The sequence below is a fragment of the Pinus tabuliformis genome, chromosome 4_2 (assembly GCF_031772625.1).
Source record: "Pinus tabuliformis cultivar Carrire ecotype Pingquan chromosome 4_2, CPIR1, whole genome shotgun sequence".
Classification (NCBI taxonomy): Eukaryota; Viridiplantae; Streptophyta; class Pinopsida; order Pinales; family Pinaceae; genus Pinus; species Pinus tabuliformis.
Window position 1 is genome coordinate 73482980 of NC_142304.1, and position 18353 is coordinate 73501332.

Sequence of the window (18353 nt, forward strand, 5' to 3'; positions counted from 1 at the left end):
ACTGCACCAGGAGGTCATTCCTGATCCAATGCTGGAACAGTACCTAGTTGTACTTTTTCGATCTACTGAACTTCCAGCCCAATCTGCATCAGTGAACCCACTCAGCCTAATGTCATTGCCTCTAGTGTACAATAGTCCATGCTCGACTGTTCCTTGTATATACCTGAGAACATGTTTGGTTGTTGCCCAGTGCGCCCTCTTAGGTTCTACCATGAACTGACTGAGGGTGTTGACAGCATAACAAATGTTTGGCCTGGTATTGACCAGATACATCAGGGACCCTATGAGCTACCTGTACAAGGTGGGATCAACATCTTTATCTTCTGATGCATCAATCTTCTTCCAGTTGGTGATCATTGGAGTAGCCATAGGTCTACAGTCCTGCATCCTGAATCTCTTCAAGATTTTTGTAGCATATCTCCCTTGTCCTAGGAAGATCTCACCCTTCTGCTGCCGAACTTTCGACTCCAAAAAATAATCCATTTGTCCCAAATCCTTCATGTCGAATTTTGTGGCTAGGTTCTTCTTGGAGTCTTTGATGAGCTTGCATGATCCTGTCAGGAATAGATCATCCACATATAACACTAGGATTAGAGGCTCATTCTCTACAACCAGATAGTAGAGATTAGGGTCTGTGTCACTCTTAACGAACCCCATCTTCTACAAGTAGCCATCAATTCGACAGTACGATGCCCTAGGTGCCTGTTTCAGCCCATACAAGGCTTTCTTTAATCTGTATACATGAGATTTCTTCTCATGTGTCTCAAAACCTTCTAGTTGTTTGATGTATACTTCCTCTTCTATTACCTCGTTCAAGAATGTTGTCTTAACATCCATCTGATGGATCTCCCACACCACCTGCGCTGCAAGAGATATCACGGTCCTAATAGAAGTATACATGGCTACTGGGGCGAAGGTTTCTTCATAGTTTATCCCTTCCTTCTGAGCATACCCCTTAGCCACGAACTTGGCTATGTATTTCTCCACACTGCCGTCTGCAGCGTATTTGACCTTGTAGATCCATCTCGAACCTACCACTGCTTTGTCCTAAGGCCTAGGTACCACTTCCCAAACATCATTGATCATTATAGAGTTGTATTCCTCCACCATAGCATCTACACATACCTAAAGGCTAATGCTGAACGACCTCCTCAAAACTAGAAGGTTCCCCAACCTGAGCTACTAAGGCCTGGTATCTGTCTGGTTGTCTTCGCTCCCTTTTACTATTCCTGGGTGCACCAATGAAGTCTTCTGCATCCCGTAGAATCTGTCGGAGTTCCCGGCTCGTTCTTCCACTGGTAGTAGGTACATCTATCAACTCCTCTTCTTCCTGAGATTCCTCCTGTTCTGAAGCCTTGTCTTCAGGAGGATTTTTGGTACCAGTTTCCGCTGGTTGAAGTGGTTTCAGTTTCGACTGCTCCTCGGAAGGCATTTCTCAGGATTTTCTGAAAGCTCTATCCTCCATGAACTTTACATCCCGTCGAACTACTACCTTCCTACTCCCTGGAAGATAGACTCTATATGCCTTAACATTCTCGCTATATCCCACAAGATATCATTTCTCAGCAGTTTGATCTAATTTCTTTCTCTTCTCTTCAGGTATACGACAATATGCTAAACTCCCAAATCTCCTGAAATGACTAACTTCAGGTGTCTTCCTAATGAAGACCTTCTCCGGAGTGATTTTCCCCAATGCCCTGTGAGGAGTGTTGTTCTAGACATGAACTGCCATGTTGCATGCTTCTGCCCACAGAAATTTAGGCATATCCTGATCATACAACATTGCCCTAGCTGCTTCCACAATAGTCCTATTTTTCCTTTCTGCTACTCCATTCTGCTCCGGATTGTAGGGAGCTGTCCACTCTCTTCTGATGCCTCCCTTAGCGCAAAAATCGAAGATGAAGTCCTTGTCAACATACTCTCCAACATTGTCCAAGTGCAACACTTCTATCTTCTTTCCCGTCAGATTCTCCACTAGAGCCTTGAACTCTTTGAATCAACCAAAAACCTCATCCTTGGTTTTCAGAAAGTAGATCCAAGTCTTCCTCGAATGCTCATCGATGAAGGTGACGAAGTACTCGGCACCACTAAGAGCTTTTGTGGACATCGATCTGTAGATGTTTGAGTATATCAATCCTAGCACACTCTTCGCCCTATTGTTACTTCTAGAAAATGCAGCTTTGGTATACTTGCCCAGAGCACACCCTTTGCATACATCATCTCGTTCATTACTTAGTTCTCGAACTCCCGATACTATTTTCCTGAGAATTCTTACAACCCCATGGTGTAAGTGTCCCATCCTCCTGTGCCATAGCCCATTCAAATCTTTGTCTCCATTACTGCCTATCAGTGCCATTGGTGATTCTAGTTGTAACTTGTACAACCTGTTACTTCTGATTCCAATCTGAGCCTTCTTTTTCCAACTTGGGTGTTTGACATATATTTTCTCCTTAATGAAGAAAACGACATAACCCTTGTTTTGAAATTGAGATACGGAAAGTAAGTTCATCCCCAATCTCGGCACATGCAGCACACTGGTTGCCCGAAGTCGCTCTCCAGCTTCGGTTGAAAAACTATGGTACCTCTTCCTACTGGAGTACACTTTGCCTTATTCCCCATGGTAATCTGAAAATTCATTCTCTCTTCCTGATAATTTGAAAAACATTCTCTGATTCCTATCATATGCTAGGAAGCTCCACTGTCTATATACCAAACCTTCGAGGAGGAAGATCTTGCAAGGCAAGCAACTTCTTCTTCCAATATGGAAGCTAACATTGAATATTTGTCCCTAGTGCATTCTTCTGAAAATCTGCGCAATTCCCCTTGACTGGATGCCTTTGCATCATGCTCTTGACCCATAATCGATTTTCCTTTACAGTTGTCGGATCTCTGCTCTCATACCATGTGAAAATTTCTAAACTGAAATTCTATCACTACAGCAACTGATTTATTTCACCTACTTATTATTTTCAGTAAGTTATTTACGAAATTCCTTAAGCAAATATTAAAATAAATTCTACTGCAATTATCACACAATCACCCAAAGAAAAAAAAACATGCACAAGAATCAATCACATCGACACAATTATTTTTGGACAATTGTCCCCGGAAAACCCAATGCGGGAAAACCAGTGCAGCAGATGAGGGTTTTATTAATCTTCAACATCAATTTCTTTTACAAGGAATGATTTTATAGAGAAACTGAAAGAAAATGCCTAAGACTTTCCCTTTGAGACCCTGCTCCCACTTCTGCATCACCCATGCATCACTCTGATTGACCCAACGTGGCTCTGAGTGACTCTGCGTCCCTCAGTGTCAGCCTGCATAGGTCTCTCTTTCTGCGCTGTCTACCATTACCCCTGCGTCACCTCCTCCTCGATCACTACCTCTATTGAAGCCCTCCTCTTCCTCCACCCTGTAACTCCCTCTGAAATCGATCTCCTCTTCCTTGAGAATCAAATTTCCTTGAGATATTGAGCATCTGTTGGTGTGTCTCCAAATGACCCTCAAGTCTTCTCTTATACTTTTCTTGTTGATGAATCAACGACAGAGATTAAGTCCCTAATCAACGGCTAAGATTAAAAAGACTTGATCCTTGTCCCTTAGAAGCTTCTCATCCTTATCTTTATTAATACCCATTAATATTTTTATTTTCCAAAGTTTAGGCTAGGAACCCATTAAAAATATTAATTATTTTAATAACTCCTCATTAGGATGAAATTTTTCAAAACGATTTTTGGGTCTTGGAGATCTCATGTGCCTTAGCCTCTCCTCCAAATTTCAAGGCTATCTCCCAGCTCCCAGCTGCCTCTGCGTCAGCCTCTCCAGGCTCTGCGTTGTCTCTCTAGCACTATCTCTGCCTTTCTGCTATGTATTCTCGGCCTCGTGCCGAACTGCCCCTCGCTGCAACAGATCACTGGTTCGATTCTCTCAGCGAACCCCACTCCCGAAAATCAAACTGATTGATCAATTTGGTGTATTTCCAACTAACCCTCAAGCCTCCTCTTATACTTTTCCCGTTGAGTCTTCAACAGCCAAGATTAAGTCCCTAATCAACGGATAAGATTAGATTTGGCTTGATCCATGTTATTTAGAACATTCTCACCCAGTTTTATATCAATACCCATTAATATTTTAATTTTCGTAAGTTTAGACTTAGGAACCCCATTAAAAATATTAATTATTTTAATATTTCTCCAACTGGGTGGAATTTCCCCAAACCATTTCTGGGTCTTGGAGATCTTACGTGCCTTAGCCTCTCCACCAATTTTCATGGCTAGAGCACATCCGATGCTACCACAAATCAACAGACCTTTCATTTCGCATTGCTCTCTCTTTTTCTTTTCTATTTCCTTTTTCTTTTACATTGAATTATTTTTTGCACTTTCTTTCATTTATTCTTCAGAACTTGTATTGTCTTTTACATTCTAACCTTCATTAATTGTCAAACTGCACTTGTAGATGCTAAGTCTCACGACCTTTGGTTTTGTTTTGATCATTTCGGATTAATCAATCTCAGCTTAAGGAACTTCCCGTTATCCTTTAGATAAATGTGAGCTGTTTTATGTTTTGTACTTTATCTAGTAATATTAGTGGCATTTTGTCAAAAAGAATGAAATTTCTAACTACAATGATTTGCTAATCTTACTTATTTTCTGTTGTCAATTTTATAATATAAAATTCATTACATTTTCTCTTCTAAAATAAATTTATTTTAAGTTCAGAATTAGATAAGAGGTGCTTTCCACAAACATTCTAATTGGCAGTAAAGACATAAATTTAACTTGCATTAATCTACGTACCATAGACTCTTGGGTCTCGAGGCTGTCAACATTGAATCTTTCTCTATATGAAGAAAACAGAAAGAAGGATGATAAAACAATATCATAAAGAGTATTTACCAGAAAATCGCTTGTTTTGACTTTCCAATGTTTTGGAGCCTCCGATCTGTACAAACAAACAAAATAGTACCAGGTAAGAACCTTTCAGCGACTCTCATATTTATATTTTACCTCCTTTATCTAGACACTCCTCAGAATGTTTTTGGCATTTGCTCCTATGCTAATTTTGCATCATGTTAGATGCTGTCGAATGAATAAACACACTACTAGATAACTAATTAACAATATGAACTAACTAATTACAAGAATATGACATATAATATCAAAAAGACATCAATTTCTGCAGTTCTGGTTTTCTAGCAACCTGCATCATGGTGATGGAAAATGAAAGCACTGAGAAAAAAGAATTTCTATGACCTCCAGAATTTACAAGAATGAAAACCATGACAAACTATTTATACTGGGACAGTCTCTATGCAATATATTCCATTAGACTCCAAGAAAGTAACTGCTGAATTAATTTTATATTATAAAAATTGACAAAGCAGACCAAGAATATTCTTTTCGAGCAAAAAGATGGGGAGTTATTCAATAGGGACAAAATGCAAAATCTTGAGTGGCTGGGTAGTTACAAACCACCTTCCTGCACCTGAAATACATGAGACAATAAACTTATCATTATGGTTTAGCATGAATGCAAGCTACCCAACCACTGTGTGTGATGATCATATCCAGTATTCCCATGCCGCAGGCAGTCCTGTAACTCTAGATGGACCACCTCCTCTATAACAAATATAAAACACAAAAATAATAATAATTATAACCCAAGGGACACAATGCTTCACCTTCAAAACTAATCAGTGTATACAAGTAAACCATCAGAGGGTTTATTGTGTCATCTCATTCCATCATTATCAATTATATAATTATTAATCCTATATGGATTCTTTTATGTTATCTTTCTTGTCTTGGATATTTCTCCATACATGAACTATTGTTCATTACATTACATTGGTATCAGAGCCCCTTCAATGATACTTCCACTAATTTTAGCTTTTGGCCATGTTACCCACCAACCTGTGGGTAACCCCCAGGGGAAACTTTCCCCCTTTTGATCCAGCTTGACAACTAGCAGCCCCACCATGATCCACAAATTGCCAATCTCAGATCCTTCTCAACCACTCTCCAATCACTAATATATTTCATCTAGCCAATTCAGCCAATGAAGGTGGGTCTTCTATTATGAGGCACACTAACCATTTTGTATTCAAGTGATTTCATTTAATGGTTAAAGGCATTCTAGTGTGGACCATGGGTTAAATTGGATGATTGAACACTTCTGATTGTACATTGGTTCCCCTTGGTTATCACTTGGCCCTAGTCTAGTGTACTGTGTGACCCTCCTTGAGGGATTTTCTTTGACTGTCTATGAAGGGCACGAATAGGAGGTACTGATTGATATTGCATGTCCATGGTAACCCATAATTACCACTTTCTACCCTTTCCTTGTTCCATGTTCCTTCTTCTGGTTGATTGCTTTCTGCCCCTATTATTGGTTCCCTGTGTATCTCGTCCTTGAGTAGGGGCTTGGAAACTTGACCCTAAGAGGTTGATGCAGTAGAAAAAAGAGAAAAAACATGTAGCCACAAATGATAAAATGCAAAATATTGGTTGGATCAAGATGAAAGTATGTGGACAAAATCCTAACCTAAGCTCTACTGTAATGTTCCTAACTAGGAAATTCAGTGATACACAAAGCAAATAGACAAACCAACATACAGAAATAAACAAACCTGGGCTTGTCTCCAAGGAAAAGTGTGACAAAACCCAGGTGAGCAAATGATGATCCTAGAGCTGCCCAACTGCTGCTCCAGAGGTGATCTATGCTGCCTAGAAAACTGTGTTGCCTGCTAGAAAGGATGTGCTGGAAACCCTGCTTCCTATGCTCAGAAAATTCTGCAACTTCAGCTCCCGGCTCCTCAACAAAAACCCACCAAAACCCAGGAAGGGTTTGGCCTAGTTCAGACCCCTGAAAATCGACCTCCAAGGACCATGTCCTCCTCCTCACACTGGCAATCTCGGCCTGTCTGGAATTGGCTGGGAAAGCCCTCCAAATCTGCCCCAAACACTGAGATGTTATCCCCTATGGCTTTCCTCCCTTCTCTCAACTGACCCCAGCTCCGTAGCTCTCTCCACCAACTCCCACGTGAGCCCCAGAATGGCCCTCTGCGTAGTCCACAAAAGCTATAAATCGAGCTGCCCAAATGCAGCAACCTCCTGCTCCCAAACTCCTCCCAAAGGTTGATCCTCTGTTGTACTCCAACTCTCCAAACTTTCTCGGCAAGTGCTGCCCGGATGAACTCCCAATCACCTCTGTGTGTTTCCCTTTCTGTATGTTCCAAGAATACGCTCTGCTAGTTCAAAGGCTGAGTGGTATGGCCACAAATCTCCTCTGGTTCTCCTCAAGGTAGTGTGAAATGCCTTCCTAGGGTGGCACTCGAAGTCCCCTGAAGGAAAGGTTGAGTCTCCCACCTGAGAAACTCAACGCTAAACAGCCAGGTAACTCGGCTAAGCAACTTGAGCAACACAAGTAAATTCGATGTGCAAATGAATACCTCAATTGTGGAGCTCTTCCTCATATCTTCGTGGGCCTTTCTTTCCCCCATGTGGGCCCCTCTCCAAGCCATTTGATTCCCCTCCACGGCAATTTGAATTGCCCAAGTGAGTTTTCCCATGTGGGTGGCCCCCACCTTCCACTAGCAGTCTAATTTAGCCTTCCTTTCTCCTAAGTTCCTAAGTCAAAATTGCTTGGGCTCCTTTCCTTATCAAAATTTATGCAAAATTGTGGAGAGACCAAAACCTATTACAAATTTATTTGGGAAGGGACATGACATCTACCCCGCTCATTATACCTCACCCAAATCTCGGTTTATCATAATCTATCTAAATTAAAGGAACCTCAATTGTGCCAACCTCAATAAGCAACAAACCGCCTCAACTTTACAAGGGTATAATATGAAAATAGAGCTTGTAACCGAAGCTATTGCTTTGAAAGAAAGAAAAAAAAAACAATAAAGCAAAAGGGACAAAATAGGGATGATAAAAATAGGTTGAGGAAAGGGGTAGCTCATGTCCCATGATTGCTCCCTCCTCACATCATAAAAATCCAAGATAATGATTGCATAGTTAACATACCATAGTGGCATCTTCCATGCAGTAAACCCCCAATGATATCGCCTTTCACTTGCACCTTTTGATTGATGGGTTGGCCTAGGAACTGTTCCTCCCCTTGTTGTTGGAAGCACCTAATAGGGCACAATGATAATCTTTCCATATTTAAGGGAGGTAACTTATTTACAAGTCTTAAGCGAAAAATACATTTGAAGATGAGGCTTGTGTGATATACTTTGATGTCTTTTTCATTAAATGTGGCTCGTTTTAATACACTTTTGGCTTGAAGTACTCTTGATGAAAATCTCACTTTATTCCATGAGCTATGTAGGTGCTTTCACCAAGTACAGATGACCATCCCTTCAGGGACCATACCATGATTCTTCAACACTTTAGAGAGGACGTCCAACCCACCTAGAACTCCACCAAAGCATTTGGAGACAAGATGTTGCCCATTTTTTAGGAGCATTAGGATCTGAGATGATTCAACAATCTTCTTAATGACCTCCTCTCCTACCTGCACGTTGTCCAATTTAGCTAAGATGTTGCGTATAAAGATGATGTACACCAAGACACTACAGGATGCCCCCAAGATAGCATTGTATCTCTTTATGGGTATTGTCCTGTGGATGAGTCGATTTGATGATGATGATGCATTGGGATACCATTGTAGGGGTTGGTACATCTTCGTTGATGATGACATTGTTCCTTAGCTCTATAACGTCATCCTTGCAGGCCCTAGAGTGATGACGTTTCCACCCTTGATGGGATGTCTTGGTGAGAAGAGTCCACTTGATGATGAAGATGGTATACTTGTTGATTTTGTACACCTTTAGAGGTGTCTTTTGCACCTTTTTGATAAGAGAGAAGATCCCTAGATCATGACATCACCTTATTGTGGTTTTTTTTTATGAAACGTGTTGACTTTGCCGCCTACACCTACCTACAAGTCAGTGAGAAAAGCCTTCAACCCCACAAGGTGTGGTTGGTGGCAGGGAACTAAGAGAAAGGGTTGTCACACTAAATCCCCTCTCCCTCCATTTAAGCTATCTCTTAGGTTAGCTATGGGGGGTGGTACCTATAGTTGAAAACTAAGATAAAGGAAATGTGAGGTTCTAAAAGAGATATTAAAGTGAAAGTGAATTACTTTGAAGAATTAAAAGCAAAATATGATATGAGCAATAAAAATCATTAACATATTAAAACCTTAAAACCAGTGCCTTAAGATAAATTGCTCAACAGGAACGAAAGATATATTTGCTCAAAGCAAAAGTAGAATGCTTCAAAAATTGAAAGCAAAGCAATCTTGAAATGGAGACAAAGATGTTAGCACGATAATTGATACAAGATATAAAATGTTTTTAAATTTTAATCAATGCCTAAATCAAAACATATAGAGATATCTTGCAAAAGGAAAATCAATTAGTGTTCTACTTGCAAAAGGAAGATGAAACAATGCTTGGCAACATAAAACATTCAATAATGACAAGTAAAAGGGAAATTGCAAGTGAAATCATAAGATGTATTAGCATGAGATGCACCTATACTAGATTTGAATGCAATTAGTCTTGGTTATTTTTAATCTAAAATGTCTAATCTAAATGAGAAGTTCTCCTCTTGAGCTCTTACCAAAGGGTAAAAATTGGGGTGACTGTAAGAAAGAGGGGGTGAGGACACGGAGGTGTCATTAACAATACCCGTCCCTTGAGTCTTACGAGCCAGCGTGTGCCTTCATTCCTGTTATCACTCAGAAGTCTTCCCTAGAAGTTATAAAAAGAAGGAATAATCCGAGGTAACCACAAACCTAATCTTTTAGACTCGGGTTCTAGCCAACCTAAGTCCAGAGAGGGCTCTCTCTTTATAATTTAACTTTGTTTTGGGTGGGATTTCAGGCTAGTTCTTAGTGCTCATGAGATTTTGATTTTGATTGGGTGGTGGACTTATGGGAACAGATGGGCAGAACAAGTCTTCAGGCCATTGGGCTATGGAGTCAATCAAAGAGTGGCTTAACTGGATTAGATCAATTACTAAAGGAGGAGTTCACAGGGCAGGCTAGCACAACAAAAAGCAAATCTGCAAGTTCAAATGGATGAGGTAGTCCTAACCAAGGTAAAAGGGCAATGAAGAATCCTTAAACCGGGATCAAGATGAGGAACAGAAGGAGATCAGTAGCAAAGGGCAACTAAGAATCCTTTACTATGGACCTAAGGGGGGGAACTATGGAAGTAAGGGAGAAATTAAGAATTCCCGGACTAAGATAGTTTAGTAGAAAACAATGAGAAAGTAAACAGTCAAGACAAAGAGCATTAAAGCTAATTCTGAAATATTATTCCTTGTTTACCATTCAGATTTCATAGAGAAACATATGAATATTTATAAACATGAAGAGAAAACAGTGATAAACATGAAGAGACAATACTTATTTGATTTCCACTGTGCACAAGAATCCTGTGAAATGTCTTTAACTTTATTCCATGATCCAGCAAGCCAGTCCAGTCTTGATTACAATAGCTCCTTAACTTGATATGAAATGTCTACAAAAATGTCTTTCAGTCCACCCTAATTACTTCGAAATGTTAAGTATTTATACAAAAAAATGTTACAAAATATCTCATAACAGTTTGAGAATTATTCTAGGAAATCAAAAATATCTTCAAGCATGAAGATAGAGACAGATGGAAAACTGCTTCTTGCTGTCCCTTTTATTGTGATTGTGCTGGCTATTGTAATTCGGATTTGGCTCTTTCAGTTGCTTGATATTTGTGTGCTGGAACCACTTTATGTGTTAAACCTACGGATACTCTTTACTTGCTACACTTTGACCCTATTCCAGTTGTTTTACCTAGCTGCCATATGGATTTACTACAACAACTTTATAGTAAATCTGTTAATTTTATCCACCATTCACCTTCAGGTAATTTCATATTTAACATCTTTCTAAATGTCTCATCAGCTTCGGTGTACTTGGCAAAATTTGGCTTGTTGACAAACAGGTGCTTTACCTCATGCTCTAGGAAAAACTGATTTTCCAAATTATCATACAATACCTTTCCTGTGGGCAGAGCTTTTACCCCTAAAGTACTAGCTTGGTTGCTGGCCAACTTGATTAGTCTTTCAACATAGCCCTCTTGGGTCATAAGCTTGTCATGGATGACCATGGGAGGCCTTTTTCTCTCAAAATATCAAACTTTGTCATGAATCTGTCAATATCAGCTTGGATGCTTTGGCATTTCTTCTCAAGATTAAGCATAAGGTTCCTTTTAGTAAGAATTTTCTTGATTTCTATGATGGTCCTTGTCCTATCTTCGATGCCCAGTTCATCCAGTTGATACCTGTTTTTGCTGTCCAAAAGTGTTATCAGTTGGTTGGCCTCTTTAGGCTTGTCTCCTAGCTCTTCTTTTGTCTTTTGGATTGCTTCGGTGGCCACTTTCACCAGTTCAGTCTACTCAAAAATTACTTGAATTGATGGCCAAACATCATTGACAGAGTCAATGATGTTGGCCCAGAGCATCTCCTTTATATCTCCTAGTGGCTGTTGCAATGTTAAGTCCTTTTCAAGGATTTTTATCCTTTCACCCATTCTTTGACTCTTCTGAGCTTCTTCTTTCTGTTGTATTTGTGCAAGTTTGTAGTCAGTTTCCAAACTTGACACTTTTTCTCTAAGCCTTTTAAGCTCTGTAGCCTGGATGGTCATTTCCTCCATGGCTTTTACTAATTCAGTTGTCTTCTCTATAGATGTACCTGCACTTGTAGATGTACCTGTGACTAGCATGGCTGTAGCTGGTGGAACTGTTGGTGCTAAGGAAGCAGCCAATGTAGAGGGCACTGCTGTAGAGACTATAGGAATGACAGTCTATGGAGCGGTGGCCAACTCACTCTGTTTAGACTGAATCAAATTATCTAGATCTTTCTTTGTTTCCTTTAATTGATCATTTAGCTTAAGGACTAGGTCCATAAGCTCCCCCTGTTCCTTCTGGGTTTCTAGTACTTCAGTTGTTTGTGGATGATGTAGATGAGGGATTTTGAGCTATTTTTTCAAAGCAGCCATATCATCATTTTTCTTTTTAATTAGCTTTTCTGCAGCCTTTACATCCTTGGGATCATGCCCCAACTCTATAATTAAGTCCTCTAAGGACTTTATCCTAGTATCCTTGGCCTGTGAAGAGGCCTTTTCAAGTTGGAATTGCGCTGATATATTATTCGGCAAATTTTGTAGCTGATGTGCTGCAATGGCCTTGCTGGTCAATGTGGAATAGACCATTTCTCCGATTTGTTTCTGCAATTCTATTTGGTCGATAGGGTGTATGTCCTTCAAGTAATCTACTATAGACCTGGGCTGCTGTACGGTAGGCTTCATGAAATTCATTTGCATCTTACCTTCTTTTACATCAAAGGCTGACATTAGCCTTGTTTGATTAGTTGGAGCCATTTTAAGGTATTGTGCGTAGCTCTGAGCCTTCAACCTTCATTTCTGGCCTTTATCTCTTTGTATTTCTCTCTAATGTCTTGGTCCTGGCTAGTTGGAGCCTTGAATGAAGATACTTCCACGCTCTGTTGTCTTTCCAGCGTTTGAGCCTGTGTAGTGGAAGGTTCTTGTGTTCCTCCAGAGGGAGTGCCTTGTCTACTCTCTGCCCTTTCTGTACCAGTGGTTCCAACTGTTTTCTCTGTAAACTCTTGTTCTAAAAAATGATTTAACCTTTGCCTTTTGACATAAGTCTGTGCAACAGGTCTGCTAGAAGGAGTGGCCTCCTCCCTATCTCTTTTGGGATTCTTCTCCTCATTTAGAGGAGTCTGTATAATAGGAGTACTTATGATGTGTTCTGGCTGAGCCAACTCTTCTGATATGTCTGGTTGCTTTGATTCTTCTTGCTCTTGAGGTCCTTCTTATGCTTGTTGCTCATTGTGTTCCTGTGTTTCCCTATGAGACAGGGATTCCCCTGGCACCTGTACAAAAGAATCTTCATCAAGTCTCCTTTCTAGATCAATCAACACATTATCAACAACAACTTCTGTGCTATCTCTGTCTACTAAAGTGTTCTCCACCCATTCTAGTTGATTTGCATATTGTTCTATACCAGGAATCTTGTGGTGGATATAGGGAGACAATTTGTTCTTTTGCCTCCTATTGCAGATGAAATCAAAAGGGTCATATCTCCATATGAAGCTTTGTTTCAGTTTGAGCCTTTGAAGGATTTCTGCTGCTTCTCATCGAGCTTCTCTACTGTTGCATATAAAGGGGCCAAGATGGTCTTTTATTCTGCGTTGAGATTTCTTCTTAGCCTTTACAAAATGTACCTCATCTGAATTAATTATTTGCCTGTAGTACTCCAGAGCAAACAATCTCATGGGGAGGTATCTTGGTAGTTTGTATGGTGCTAACTCACAGCCATATATCCTGATTTCAGTGTGATTTTGGTACAAGTACCAATATCCCACTCTGTATTGTTTGGACAGTTGTAGGACCCTCCTTATATCTGCACTGATCCTAGGGGAGGACTTCCTAACAACATGGTTGTCACTGGGTGCACAAAAAGATCTATGAAATCTGTATAAGTATACGGAGAGTCATATTGGTGGATTAATGAGGTCCAGAAAACTACTGATCTAGGGTTTCCTCTGGTATCAAGCTTTTGAAGTGTAAAGGAGAATTTATCAGCTTGATAGTACAGGAAAAGATGATATAAATTGATGAGTACTTGAATACTCTTTCATTGTCCATTCTCATGAATTGATCATGCATTTTATCTGCAATGAACTTGGCATAATCAAACATGATGGCAAGGGGTTGTCCAGGAGTGTAAATGGACATGAAGGCTATAATAATCTCATCAACAAACTCACTGGTAATCTGGCCAAACACACTAGATATCATTGCTATGATGTCTCCGCCAAGTTTAGAGAATATGGTCCACATATATGGGGGAGGGTCCTTTGGAATGTATTTCTCTTCCACAATGAAAGTTTGGAATACTTGAGCAAGTTTGATGGAGGTGAGTGTAGGGAATCTGTCAAGCAGGTCCCCAACAGAAATGGGGGTCAGGTTTTGGCCCGGTTGCAACTGCAGTATTTCATTGATGGATAAAGCAGTGATGGTGAATAATACAGTATGGTCAGGAGTCATCACTGCTCTTTAGCTAGGGGTATAGTTCATAAGGCAATAGTGGACAATTTCAGGGAAGATATGAACTCTAGGGAATTGGTACTTGGGCAAACATGATTCCCAACGACCTATTTTGTCTACATGGTTTAAGCACTGGTCCCTGTATCTGCAGTATAACTTCAGTGGGGATTCATGGACAAAGGTGTCTTTCATTTGAAAGTTTTTGCCTGCCAAAGGGAGATGGTTTAAGTCCCGGTGGGGAGTAGTAATTAGTAGGACATTCAGTGCAACTGGAGCAGCCATCCTTGGTTCTTGTGGATTCAAGAATGAGGAAAAGGGTTTTCAGGTAAGCTGGGGGCAAATTGGTTCAATTCAGAGTAGTTTGGGGTTGTTGGGCAATTTTTCCACTTAATTACTTAATAATTTAAGCAATTGAGTAAGAGTTTTTATGAATGAGACAGGGTTTCTCAGTGATTCGGATAAATACCTAGTTTTGGCTCTGAACGGGTTGATGGGCGACTGTGCACAGTTTGCAGGAGGCATACGTGGCTGAAGAATGGACTGGACGTTCAGTAGCTTCGACAGGTTGACGGTTGAACGTGGGTTGCCAGTTGCATGGACGTCTGAGCGTTTTCCACAAGTAAACAAAAAAAATGAGTTTTTTTAGTTTTATTTGTAAAGTCAACCAATTTGGCGGGTACACGGGGAAAGGTACGTTTGGCATTAAGCGGGGGATGAGACGTTTTGTCGTCTAGCAGGAGGTGGTAAGTGGGTTTGGGTCGCACCGCTTTTGGACAGGGGTGGTTTCAGGGGAAGGTTGCTCGATGCCATTTATCGAGTGACATGTAGCATTGGGGTCCAAATTGAAACCACCCATATCGGGCGAGTAAAGTTCGACCTTCGGAGGTCGCCCGATATGATCGTCAACTGTCGGATCAAATGGGGCTTGATCGTACGGTGATCGGGGTGGAGTTTTGACATGAGGTTTAATGGAGGGGCCCGGCGGAGGTTTAAGAGTGGCAGGATTAAGTTTATCAGGGATTATGGTGTGGTTAGGGCGTCGGGGGCAATTTCATTGGCGGGGTTTTCGTTATTACTTAATCATTGATTGATTAATTAACCCATTAATCATGTCATGATATTAATAAAATTTATGTTTCAAACTTTAGGGGCGGGATATTAATATAGGGGTTTTTATTTATAACTATATGGGAAGGGTTTTTATTGTTTTTTCGGGATTTAATATATATAAAGGTAAAAATTAGTATAAATGAATAAAGCGCTAAGTATAGTGCATTTAGTTTATTTGTTTGTTATTTGACATAACACATTATACTTAGGCCTCAAGTGTTCTTTTGGGTTTTGTGAGGATAAGGGGTTTTCCCATGGGGGGTGATCACTTTTCTAAGGTTTTTACCTTTAGAGAAAGGGGTTTATTAGGGGAAAGTGAGTTTCCCTAGGAAATTGATGTTTTTCATAAGGGAAGGGATTTATTTGGGAATATGAGTGAATTTGAAGAGTGTGAATGTTCATGAGGAGACTTTTAGTACTTAGGATCTATAAGTTATTGAGTCGAGGGTCTGGTCCCTCCAATAGTCAGAGAAATGCTCTGAGCCCCTTTAACTTAAGATTTTAGGTACCTTAAGACTTTTCTTGGAAATTAGTTAAGTGAAAAATGTAATGAATGAGGGGGGTTAATCAATTGAATTTGTGTATTTTGATAAATACTCAATTTTCATCCACACTTAGAACTTTGATGATAAAGGTGAATAATATGATCTTATCTAATCAATCATCACAATTCTGCAACCATTATTCTACTTACCCATCTACTAATCCTACCATTTTTACTTCCCTTTATTAGGGTGCACTTAAGTTGGAAAACTCTTTATCAAAACTTTTCTTTTCTTTTACAAAAGTAATCTATCTAAGTCTAACCTTATTACATCCAAGGGCTCAGATTAAACAGTTGAGCTCCTTTTATTTACTCTAACTATCTACTTATATGCCAAGATTAAACTATTTGGTTAGATTTTATTCTCTATCTCTAAGCATAAAATTGAAAACATAAAATAGCCAAGTTTATACATTTTGACCATCCATGGATTGTGGCAAAGGTAACAAGCTGCACAATCTTTTATTCTGTATCAAAAGTAAATAATAGTGGCATTTTGACTTGCACACCTTCATGGTCTTTTTTCTTTCTTGGGGTTCATTTTTCTCATCTTTTTTGACCTTTTTTATTCTTTTTGTCCTTTGATTTTTCTTTTAGGACATACCCTTTTTTTATTTTTTTATTTTTTTTATTTTTTTTAATATGGAAAACATTTGCAGAAAGCAAAGGTATGTGCATATTACAGATTTGATCTTAACCATTCAAAAATTATGACTCCTATTGGTATAGGAAAACAACAGTTCCTACAAGGGCACAAGCCAACTTCATAACTTCAGGGTCACACGCTTTTACCTTACTTCATACCAGATGGAAGAACTTTCCAAGAAAGTCTTTTTCCCTATACTTTCTATCAACCAAGCTTATGCTTGGAGGTTAATTTTAGTGAGGCTTGGGGCCTAGCTTGGAAGCCTTCTTATACTAAAATGCCTAGATGAAATGCATGAGTGAGTGTTATTGCTTCCAAGAAAGTATTGATATTAGTGCTCAAAATAAAAGACAATGCTCAAATAAACAATACCAATATCTTTCAATGGAAAGGGAAAGTGAAACAATTAGCTCAATGTAGCTCCACAAGTTCCAAATATGTTGCTTTGCAAGTAAATGAAATCAATGCCAAATTGCTTCAATGGAGTGACACAAGAAAGACCCAACAATAATGATAATGCCACATAATATAAATTGACAATGATAAAGCAATGTGCTCAAGAGACTTGTGAAACCAAAGTAGATGGATAAATTAAACTAGTTTAAGCTTGCCCAGTAAATATAAAATACTTGCTTGCATCAAAAGAAAAATTGCATGTGTTGTAGTAGATTGCCCAATACAAGTATTCAAGAAATGGAAATAGAAAACATAAATTAATCTCAAATGTATGCTAAAATGAAAATGGATGTGAGTGTTATGTTAAGAAACTATTCACGCACGAATGAGCTTAGCAATGAGATTAACAAAGAAAATTGGAGTAACTAAACTACAAGATTAGTCCACCCACAAGCAATGATCCCCCCTCTAAATGGGGAGAAAGGATACCATAGGAAAAATCCTAAGCTCCCTCACAAGAAAAAATATTTTTTTTATTAGAGATTGGTCACAAAGAGAGAAAAGAAAAGCCTTTTAAGAAGACTTCCCAAGGAAACCAAATGAGTCTTTTACAACATGCCACTTCCAAGGGCTAGATCTCTTCAAGTAACAACTACAAGAGAGTCTTTGACAAAATCTGAAAATACAAGAAACAAATTTGCAGCAATCAAATCAACCACAAAGAGAGTTGTATTCAACGCTAAGGAGAGAGGCTAAGCCTCCTCTAGCCCACAGCCTAGTGAGAGAAGGATGCTGCTCTCAAAGTAGAACTCGGCCTTTCGACAAATGATGCCTCAAATACTCACGACCTACTTGAATTTTCGTCTCAAATCCGCTCAAAAGGGGCTGCAAAACAAATCCAAAATGAGTGGAAAGATGACATGAAAGAGTCAAAATGATAATCTACAATTAGTGTACAAGAACTAGATCAAGACATGCAAGTAGAACTCCATACTTGTCTAGTTAAAACCATGCAATAGGTAGCAAATAAAATCCTTGAAAGCACAATATGATAAAAAAAAAAATTAATTTAAATTTATGTGATCGTAGTAGGCTAGAGGAAAGGAAACTCCCTCTTTCAAAATCGTTTGATGAGATCCTTGAGGCAAACTGATTGGGTCCTTCTATTCTGGATCTTGGGAGTTAATTCATCTATTTGAGAGTCACCCCATGCCCAAGTAAATCCTTCAACCAAATCTAAATATCTCTACACACTTGGAAAAAGATTTCAGTGTTGAAGTTTCTATGTTTACTTAGTTAGAAATCCTTCGTGCACTTTTTCTGATTTATTCCTACCTACTTGTTATTTTTCCTTAACAAGTTATTTACAAAGTAAATATTGAAAATAAACACCAGTGCATGCTCAACATATTACAGATCAGCAACTAAAAGAAACAAGAACAAGCACACCACATGACACCATTAATTTTGGACTAATGTCCCCGGAAAAACCTAATGTGGGAAAACCGGTGCAGCTATCTGAGG

At 39.4% G+C, this 18353-nt stretch overlaps 1 protein-coding gene across 2 annotated transcripts in view; it reads right to left on the reverse strand.

Moving 5' to 3' along the window:
- LOC149168288 (uncharacterized) overlaps nucleotides 1-18353 on the reverse strand; it is a 304781-nt gene that overhangs the window by 129038 nt on the left and 157390 nt on the right. For both annotated transcript variants that reach the window (XM_089428217.1, XM_089428216.1), the window contains exon 5: nucleotides 4902-4947. In XM_089428217.1, coding sequence (XP_089284343.1) covers nucleotides 4902-4947 — 46 coding nt within the window. The remainder of the gene's footprint in view (nucleotides 1-4901; nucleotides 4948-18353) is intronic.